The 10,793-nt window shown below is 41.5% G+C and overlaps 1 protein-coding gene across 1 annotated transcript; it reads right to left on the bottom strand.

The window, feature by feature from the left end:
* Positions 1-1,736: 1,736 nt before the first annotated feature.
* Positions 1,737-9,938, bottom strand: selenon (selenoprotein N). The gene is made up of 12 exons (XM_008399897.2): positions 9,512-9,938; positions 7,987-8,104; positions 7,076-7,206; positions 6,787-6,999; positions 6,585-6,709; positions 5,529-5,666; positions 4,816-4,897; positions 3,677-3,865; positions 3,495-3,600; positions 2,632-2,744; positions 2,451-2,552; positions 1,737-2,033 (listed from the first exon to the last, which is right to left on the bottom strand). The coding sequence occupies exons 1-12, from the start codon at positions 9,695-9,697 to the stop codon at positions 1,866-1,868; spliced, it is 1,671 nt and encodes a 556-aa protein (XP_008398119.2). The 5' UTR covers positions 9,698-9,938; the 3' UTR covers positions 1,737-1,865.
* Between the last annotated feature and the right edge of the window lie 855 nt (positions 9,939-10,793).

Below are 10,793 nucleotides of genomic sequence, written 5' to 3'. Positions count from 1 at the left end.
TCCAGCCAACGTTTCGGGCGAGAGGCGGGGTCACCCTGGACAGGTCGCCAGTCTGTCGCAGGGCAACACAGAGACACACAGGACACACAACCATGCGCACACTCACACCTAGGGACAATTTGGAGAGGCCAATTAACCTGACAGTCATGTTTTTGGACTGTGGGAGGAAACCGGAGTACCTGGAGAAAACCCACCATGCACAGGGAGAACATGGAGACTCCATGCAGAAAGACCGGGGCGGGAATCGAACCCAGAGCCTTCTTGCTGCAAGGCAACAGCTCTAAAACTGCGCCACTGTGCAGTCATCAAAACTCTGCCTCCTTATATTTGGTCAGACATTTCTTATCCGGCTCCAGAGAAACCACACTTCTGCAGCCATCTGTAAATCTGGATGGATATTTGACTTCTCCTCCTTTAACGCTTATGACCAGAACTGTTTTTTAGATTGTTAAGGAGAAAAATGGACTCATTTGTACAGAAAAACGTGTATTTATTATGAAAAAATGGCACTAATAGTTCAGGGAATAACTGTTGTTTCTCCAAAAGGCTTTGTACAGGAAACTGGAAGGTTTGTAGTAACCAACTTGTTTTATACTCGAATGTAAATTAATCACATAGCTGAGGCATGAGATGAAAACAGAAAGTTTCTTGTCTAATACAGTAAAACAGGCTCTATACCCAAAACATCTTTACGGTTAAAACATCAGTTTTGTCTCCTGTAAATATGAAGCAAGTGGAATAAACGTGAAACAATGCTCTTTGGTCTGATCACATTAATATCTGCACATTTCTTTACATTTTTAATACAACGAATGAAAAAACAATCTATATTTTATGTGCCAGAGTTTGACTGTTTTGCTCCTCCAGCCGCATCGGCAACAACATCAGGCGCCGCCCGGCTCGGACAGCTTTCAGGCGACGACGTCACAAAATGCACGAAACGCGGCCGGAGCAGCTCTGGACGCGAAGACGCTTCAACACGAGAAAGACCCACAAAGGTTATTTTAACTAGGGCTGAAACGATTAATCGTGATTAATCAATCTATGAAATAATCAACTAATTTAGAATATGATTAATTGCCAACTAGATTACACTGATTAATTGATCGGATTGATTAATCGAATTAAATGCAATTAATTTCTGAAATAATTGTGAACTAATTAAGTAATTACCGTATTTTCTGCACTATAAGGCACCTAAAAAACGTAAATTTCCTCAAAAGCCGACAGTGCTCCTTATAACCCGGTGCTCCTTACATATGGACCAATGTTGAGCCACAACAGGTCTAGCAGCTACGGTAAGCAGCTGCCGACTTCATTTTCGCCTGTAGAAGAAAAAGAAGTGCGCGGTGCATGCTGGGATAGTTGTCAGAACGCTTGTTTGTTAATAAAGTTTGATAATGCATTTAAAGCCAAGGGGGAAGAGAGACAGAGACTGCGGCAGCAGCATGTCGGTTGGTCTGCGTTACCCAGAATGCAGTTGGGCACAATATCACAACACCATGAGTGAAATGACTGGGGCAGACTACTAGATAAAGTACTGGGGACCATTTCTTTACAAATGTAGATGTGTAATAATAGAGTACGGAACAAATTAGCAACCCAAACTAAAGCGTCTATTCTATGCGCCTTATATATGAAAAACGTTTTAAAACAGGCCATTCAGAAATGTGTTATTGATTACTGTCGAGCCCCATGTCAGAATAAATGATATATTTCTGAATTTGCAGCCCTAATTTTACCACAAAAAGTATTTAATAAAAACTAAGCAGAAAAAATTAGAAAAAAACCTTTTTCTGCTGCTGACAGAGGAGAAATCTTCACAAAATGCTCGACGGTGCCAGTTGCTGTGAAATACACCGTTATTACTGGGTTATGTAGTCCTTTGCTTTCTCCAGGCCCTCCTGCAGGAAGTTGATGTACGTGGATGTGGAGGGGTCCTCAAACCCCCCAGAAAAGCTGAAAGTTGCCCCTTCGTCCTCTGGTTTCATTGCTGTTTGGTCGAGGAAGTAGTTGGCGTTGATGTGGTGGACCTGAGGGATTCACAAGAAAGACATTTCCGTTCTTATCTCATCAGGAAAGGAGGCTGCATGTCCCTGAACAACAAACTAATACCAAGAGTCCAAAGCAAAAATAGTTCAGGGCAGTTTGGTTACAGAACAATGAACAATTATCATTCTCAAGGTTATTTATAGCACTGAACGCATGCAACCTGCTGCAGATTCTCCCAACATGCACTTACTAACTTAACATTCTTACACGAGTCGAATAAAGAATATAATATACTGTATTGATCCCCAAAGGGAAGTAGCCCATTAGTGCACAACTATCAGAAAAATGCAAGTAAAAGCCATTGCAAGTAATTTGTAATGAAACATTACATTTACAATAAAATCTACTTTCTAATAAAATAAATGCAGAGAAACCAAATCAGTTGACTCGATATTTACAATGGTTCCATTGGGCAGAGCCACCAACATCTCCACTGGGAAGCTGTACTTCTCCAGGTGTAACTGGGCCTTTTCGCTCAGCGCAGGGTTCTGCTCGTCAGCCTGAAACGGAAACAAACAGAGCAGTTGTGTGGCTGCAGAGCAGCCAAGTGGTTTCACTGGTTCTCCACTGGGGGCTCACCTGCATGTTCTCCAGCTCTTTGACCAGAGACCAGCTGCTGATGAAGCTCTGGTTGAGCAGAGCGAGGACGGGCGAACTTTCCAGGACCGTCTCCCGGAGAGTTCGCCCCGAACCTGCAGAGATTTAAAAGGTGAAGGTGAAAAAGGTAGAAAAACCTGTAGAATCAAGAAATAACATCAACCTGTCTGACCAGTGGTGGGTATAATTCTGCTAATGTGCTAATAGCGGAGCTAATTTTTAGCTAACCGCTTTAGCTTTGCAGGTTTTCTGACCAAAGCCCTTCGGTGGTCAGTTAGGTAAAAATTAAGAATAGCTAGCTCAACAGCTATAAAACTGAAACCACGAGTAAAAGATGCTAAGTTTAGCATGGTTAAAAATACTGCTTAAGAACTAGCTTCAGCTAAATAACGTGGTGACGTAACACTTCACTCTTAGCAGAACTAGCAGAAAAAATGCTAGTTCTGCTAAGAGAACTAGCATTTTAAAGTTCATGATTAGAACTTTAAGGTTGTGCACCAACTTTAACATGGTCAAAGTTAGCACTTTAGCATTAGCTTCCACTAGATACCATGTTGGTGTAGCTCTTTAGCATTAGCAGAACTAATATTTATGATTATAGCCACTGGGTTGTGTGAGCCAACGTTAACATGGTTAAAGTTAGCACCTGAACGTCAGCAGAACAAATGTTTGTGATTAGAGCCTTCAGGTTGGGCGCCAACATGTGCGCTAACTCTGTGTTTTAGCATTAGCTGTCCTTGCTGGAAAGTGTGGGTGAAAATTCCTCTCTCATTGGCAGTTATCATTAAAGCTGGATGGCTGTAGCTGCTAATCCTGTAAAATTAGCTCCTCATTAGTGACATCACCTCAGCAGGACTGATCATCTAAAGCTCCCCAGAGCAGAATCGAATGGACCAGCTTCTTCTCCGACTCGGCTCGCTCAAAAGCCTCTGCAAAAGGCAAGTAGGGGACCTGCAAACACATAGCAGTCAACAACAACCCACTGCTGCCACCTACTGACCGTTCAGCCTCTCTAATGGACGTTTACCTTCTTAAACGGGTAGAAAGTGACCTCCAGGCGGTGGGAAGCTTCCTCCTGACTGATCGCCGAGGTCCAGCGAATTTCCTCAAAGACAAACTGGATCGGTTCGCTGCGTCCGTCTCGGCTGTCGATGACGTTTCCATCCTCGTCCACAATGACAGAGGGAGTGGACGGTCCTATAGACCGCAGTTCCAACTGCAAACAAAACAGTTTTCTACTGACGCTGAACTACAGTGGATCTAAACAGGGCTGTTAAAATACCCTGACTTCAACCGTTTTTCATATCTATACTCAGATCTGCAGGGGGGAAAGAGCAAGAATCAAAAAATTACAATAAGCTGGTTACTTTAGTACAGAGCAAAATTAGGGCCATCGAAAAATTCTGACTTTAATCTCAGAATCCAACTTTTTCTCAAAATTGTGACGTTAAACTCAGAATTCCGAATTTAATTTCTGACATTTTTCTTCTGCCTTCTCAAAAACTCAACTTTTTTCCTCAAAATTCCAAATTAATCTCAGAATTCTGGTGTTTTTCTCAGAAATCCAACTTGTTCTCAAAATGTGAAGTGTGGAAAGTGCAGGTTTACAAACCCTTAGAAGAAACAATGTGAGGTCTAAAAACATTATACCCAAAAATATTTGGTCATTTATTTGGATTTTGACACATTGACAGAATTAGAATTTTTGGTTTAAGGTCAAAATTCTGAGAAAAAATTTATTCATAACATAATTTCATAACAGACTCAATATTAATCAAACAAATGTGTGTCAAATATGCTAAAAAAATTAGCTTCATAAGAATACAAAAAGTTAATTTCTATCAATTAAGTTTGATTTTGTTGATGTGTTGAGGGGACAGCAGGTTGATCTTTGGTGACTGGAGGAAACTTGAAATACTTGCTATAAATAGTTTCAATAAAAATTAAACTAAAGAAAAAATGGAGATAAAAACAGTTTCTTGTTTGTGGTCTGAATTAAATTTTAAAAAGTAGCCAGGTTAACTTAGACAATGAAAACTTTTATCTACTCAGCTCAGCAGAAAAAAACAGGAAATAACTCTAAGAGATTAGACAGTATTTTCTATTGTTACAGAGCAAGAAGTGATTTAATGACTCCTGCATGCGGGAGTAAACGTTTATTCATACCTGTGGCAGGTAACCGATGTCCACCTCCATGTTGCTGCTCTCGCTGGCGCCATACAGCCACTCCATGTCCACGTTCAGAGACCTGCGGCACAGCAGGACACCTCACACTAGCTGCATTTCCTTTACAAATGAGCGCAAATGTGGAAAAACCCATAACTGCGGTGTTTCCATTAACTTAGAAACGCAATTAAAATCACACCTGAGTAAGTCTGTTTTTGCCGCGCCATCTTCCTCCTACCACTTCCGGCCGTCTTCTTCATCGTGGTTCGCGCCAGCACCGACATGTTTATCCCGACATCCGGTTGTTAATCACGTGACTCTTATGACGCGAAAAACGTGTTTCGCGAAATACATTTATTTCAATGCGGCCAAAATCCATCTCCTCCTTGCGTCAAAAAATAATACAATTTATTTCGAAATTTACGTGTTTTATTTAAGTGAATTTATTTTCGAAATATCAAATTATTTGGTCAACGGAAACGCAGCTACAGTAACTGACGCCGACGTCTCCTCGCCAGCTGTTGACGAGGCTAATGCCTCTGACAGATGACGGTAATTGTTAATATAATTTAATGTAACTGTTTACATCGGTCGCCGCCATGATTTTTAATGACTTATCGCGTGACAAAGCCAATTCACATGTGACTTTAGTTACATTTCTTATTTAATGTAAACACCGCTGGCGTGGCCGAGCAACCAGCAGCAGCTTTTACCTGTTACCGGGTACATAAAGGCGGAAGTGACGGACGTGGGAGGCGTCTTTAGAGATGACGATGTTTCCGGTGAACTGACCCGGGGTGAACCAGAAGGGAAAGTTTGGAACATCATTGAGCTGAAACTCTGCGTGAATCCTGCAGGTATGAACACAACGAGAGTCTGAGCTTGTATTACACACATTTCAATGTTTCAATGCAAGAGCGACGTATCAATATGGATTTGTGAGGTTCAGAGTTTCACTATAAACTTCAAAAAGTCTAATTTATTCCCTTTTATTCCACACAATTATGTGTTAAGGTTTCAGGTTCCAGAATTCTGCACAATGCAAAAAATTATTTCTCTAAACTAAGAGATTAACACTTAGTCCTGCTGTCAGAGTCGGTGTGTACGTCGCCTTTTTTTGGTTAACTGAACCAAAAGGTCATCATAGCTGATATACTTACCTTTCACTCACTACTTTTTGTAATTAAAACTCTTTCCTGACCTTGTTATCGAGCTGTCGCAGTGTGGACATTTACTAGCAAAGCACTGCATCCATCCATCCATCCATCCATCCATCCATCCATCCATTTTCTTGCACCCTTTTTCCCTCAGTGGGGTCGGGAGGGTTGCTGGTGCCCATCTCCAGCCAACGTTTCGGGCGAGAGGCGGGGTCACCTGGACAGGTCGCCAGTCTGTCGCAGGGCAACACAGAGACACACAGGACACACAACCATGCACACACACACTCACACCTAGGGGCAATTTGGAGAGGCCAATTAACCTGACAGTCATGTTTTTGGACCGTGGGAGGAAACCGGAGTACCTGGAGAAAACCCACCATGCACAGGGAGAACATGGAGACTCCATGCAGAAAGACCCCAGGCCGGGAATCAAACCCAGAACCTTCTTGCTGCAAGGCAACAGCTCTACCAACTGCGCCACTGTGCAGCCCAGCACTGCATCCCTTTTTCTTTTATATCTCAGACATACATTAAGATTCAGCACATGACGTTGACAACCTGACGGCGTTATGCTGCTAACAGAAAGCCAGAAGCTGCTCGCTTCCTCACCTGAAGACGATGTCGTAGTAAAAGTCGCTGCTGGCTCGGATGCAGGCGACGGTTCCCTGCGGTGCAAATCTCGACTTGATGAAAGGCCGCTGGTGGAACATGCTCAGCAGGGAGTGGATCAGAACCTGCAGCAGAACCAGAACGCCGGATCAGAACAAAACCCAAAGTAACCCAAACAGACTGTTCTGGAGCGCTGGATCACCTCTTTGCCCTTTGGCGTGGGAGGGTGGTACCGATTGTTGGGCAGGTAGCCAGTGAAGATGTTGAGTTCGCTGGGAATCACCCACCATGCGTCTCCCGGCTCTGTTTTGCCCTTTGGGGGCAGAAACACCCGGAAGTGCCTGGCGGGGAACGAGGAGGAGGGAATGGCGGGATGCGTCCAGGAGCGGAGGCCACTCAGTGAGCTGTGAGAAACCTGCACAGAAACGATACCGGTTCGTACATTTCAGCACCTTCTGGATGTTTTACTGAATTTTGGTGGGGGGTTTTACCCCGAGAAAGCCGTCGCGGCTTTTCGTCATGGAGTCCAGCAGCAGAGGCTTCATGCTGGCCTCCAGAACCAGAGTCTCTCCGTTTGGGTCGTCGATCTCATCCTCTTCCAAATCCACCGGCGCAGTGATCCCTGCAAGGAAAACACAGTTACAGCTTCTTGGCAAAGTACTTACATCCCCTAAACTCAATACAACCACAAACCTGAAGGTGTTTTATTGAGATTTTATGTGAAATGTATATTAATCTGATTTGATTTGACTGACAAAAACAATATTTAGAGTTGATCTATTATGCAAAATGTGCATTTTCATTTGGGTCTCTTCTGCTTCTGAAAACAGCCAAAGTATTTAAAAAAAACAAGCAGCCGTTTTTGGCAATAAATTAATGTTTTTTGGCATCATTATCATTCTAGCTAACTGGATTCAATAAGTATTTCTTGAAATTAATTAAATTAACATCTTTTCACATTGATGTAATTTGGCAGTGTACCAATAAAAAACTGTTTTGATTTGACTGATAGAAATAATATCCAAAGGGGACATAATACGCAAAATTTACGTTTTCATACTTTCATTTGGGTTTTTACAGTTGATAAAAATCCAACCATCAATTTTTTTGGCAATAATTTAATGCTTTTTGGTGTTCAGAAAACAAGCCGTTTCAAAAACCTCCTGTTTGTTAAGTCACATTCCACTGCGAAGTTGCCTAGCAACGCCAGCCAAGTCCAGCCCTGTTACCTAGCAACCCCAAGAAGAACTCCAGCAAGGTTTTGGTCAGTTGGTTTTACATGAAAGCATAATAGGTCACTTTTAAGGTCACGAATCACAGGGAACGGGTTGAATATTGTAGATAAACAGAAAGACTGAAGACTGGTTAAGAAATGAAAATGGACACAGGTGAAAAGATTGACCTGTAAGCTTCTCTGCGATGGGTCTGAACTCCTCAGGACTCAGGTAGAGGTCATGGTCCGTGTCCAGGGAGGAGAAGAGGAACAGGCCTTCGACTCCCAGAGTCTGAACCGCCTCTTCCTGATGAGCAACACGGATATTTATTCACATAAAAACGATTTAAAGATCACTAATCCTGAGCCAAAAACTGGGACACCAAGCCATGACATCAGCTGAACTGAAATACTCCAGGGCACAAATAGTCACATGAGTGTAGGCACAAAAACATTTATTTTCAAAAACTCAGCAGTATTCTATGGAGGAAGAATAGAGCCACTGAAAAAATGAGGGAATTCTGATTTTTATGCAGATGGGCATCTGGGAGCAATCGGCTAATGAAAGAGACAGGAGGACGGCAAACTTTCCGGAGGAACGCGTCAAATTTCAGGGATTTTCTCTCATGGCTGAGGACGATAGAAACCTGAGATTATCATCATAATTCAGAGAAAAAAAGTCAGATTTCAGAGAAAATAAGTCAGAAATCCAAGATCAAAGTCTGAATTTGGAGAAAATGTCACATTTCATAGATTATAGTCAGAACTATAATGTTAATCTTAATCCGGATTTCCCCCCTGAAAATCTCTGAAATTAAAATCAGATTTCTGATAAATTCTAAAGAGTCAGAATTCTACGGAGCCCCTAAGGGGACATGGAGAAAAAAAAAAAAGGGAAGAAATCCCGACTTATTATCTCGAGATCCCGACTTTCGAGATAATAACTCGGGATCTCGAGATAATAAATCGGGATCTCGAGATAATAAGTTGGGATCTCGAGATCTCGACTTAGTTTCTCGGGATCTCGAGATAATAAGTCGGGATTTCTTTCCTTTTTTTTCTTCTCCATGTCCCCTTAGGGGCTCCGTAGAATTTCAATAAAAGTCAAATTAAAATTTTTATTTTTTCTGAAGAAAAAAGTCTGGATACTGAGAAAAAAAGTCTCAGTATGGGGAAAAAAGTAAATTTAGAAAAAAACTTTAGAATTTGGAGAAGAAAGTAAGAATTCAGGAAAAAAAGTCAGAATTCCAAGGTTAATTCTGCTCTTTAATTTTTCCACTGAATGATTTTCTTCACAGAATTCCAATATTAAGATCAGAAACTTTGGGGAATAAAGTTATAATTCTCAGTTTAAAGTCAGAAATTTGCAGCTGCCTGAGGAAACATCATCTCCAGTCTGACCAGCCTTTCTGAAGGAGATGCGTGTCTGCCAGCAGCTCTACAATGGAGGGAGGCTGAGGAGGAGGGGGCGCAACAACAACTTGGAGCCAAACTGCTGTGGACGTCGGGCTTAGTGATGTTTTAGCAGCTGGCAGACAGACAGACGGACAGACCTACCCACCCAATAAAACCACAGCGGGGCCAGAAAACTGCTGAGGGGACTTTTAGGGGCGACATGTCAGAAAAACAGGAAAAATAACAAAAATCACATTTTTATGATTAATCCCAGGTCATTAAACGCAACTGAGATGTAAATCCCAGAAGTGGATCTTACATGACGCCTGAGTAGCTGGGAGTTCTGGTAGTATTTTATCCCAAAACCAGCCAGAGGAACCGCGCAGACCGCCAGCAGGGTCCACATCCCTCCGCGGAACCAGGCTCCACATCCCGGACTCCTCTGCCCACTGCGCCCGGTGCTGCGCGCTCTCTCCGGGGCGCTTTTATCCACGTCTGCGGCCATGCTCGATCCCCGCTTCAGGAGCTCATTGTAGCCTAATTAGCTGCTAAACCTGCTGCAGGCAGGGCTTCAAATAATACAAAATATAACAACCGAAGAAGAAGAAGAGAAGTTCGCCGGGAGAGGCGACTCGTTTCCAGCTGTTATTTCTCCTCCTGTCTGCACAGATTTCTGTTTCCACATCCAGACTGGAACCATATGGATGCGGTTACACGAATAAAGTTACTATCGCTGATCAACAGGATAAAAGCCTGACGCTATGCAAACGGGGATACAAAATAAAAGCCCCGATGATCGAAAGACAATTGTGGGTACACTGAAAAAAGAGAAAGCCCCAATGTGCCGTCATAGGTGGCTTCTTATAGTTTTTGACTGTTTAAATTATTTTATAGGATCGCTTTTACATGAGCCATAAAATAAAAAAAATACACAGTGAAATAATTAAACTTATTTCAAAAAAGTTTTCTTTAAATACTTTTCTTTAAATTCATTATTTAAATATTTATTTTTACATTTAATTGATGATTTCCTGGTGTATTTATTTATTAACTTATTTAATTTAATATGTTTAATTATGTATTGGTAGATTTAATTAAGTTTTTGACAATTTTATACATTTAATTTGTTAATGGTGTGTTTATTTATATAATTTTGCCACCCCTAGCACTCTATACTATCAATCAACTATGACTCAATATGCCTTCTTGCTGTATTTTTCTCATTGTAAATAAGCTTCTTGCCATTATTTGCACATTCTTATTGCTTGCAAAGTTTGTTTTTTTTACTTTGCATATTGAAATCCATGTATGTCTGATCCATATTTTTTTCTCTAAATTAACCTAAATTTATATCAACTTTATTTGCATTTAATTCTAGTTAATTTTTTTTAAAAAGGCAGCTGGGAATTAATTTTCTTATGTTGTAAATTTGTCATTACTGTTTAATTTCTTATTCTTTGTATTGCTTATTGAACTGAGTTACAATAAAAACGTTGAGGCAAGCTGACCGCGTATTTATTTTGAAAATAAACCGGAAGTTTTCGCCGTATGACTCGTAAATATGTGCACCTTGACGTGCTGGCTCGGGACTCCCATTTAAA

The sequence above is a fragment of the Poecilia reticulata genome, linkage group LG22 (assembly GCF_000633615.1).
Source record: "Poecilia reticulata strain Guanapo linkage group LG22, Guppy_female_1.0+MT, whole genome shotgun sequence".
In the NCBI taxonomy this organism is placed as follows: domain Eukaryota; kingdom Metazoa; phylum Chordata; class Actinopteri; order Cyprinodontiformes; family Poeciliidae; genus Poecilia; species Poecilia reticulata.
The sequence above is the reverse complement of the archived record's forward strand: the minus strand, read 5'-3'. Positions and strand labels throughout refer to the sequence as shown.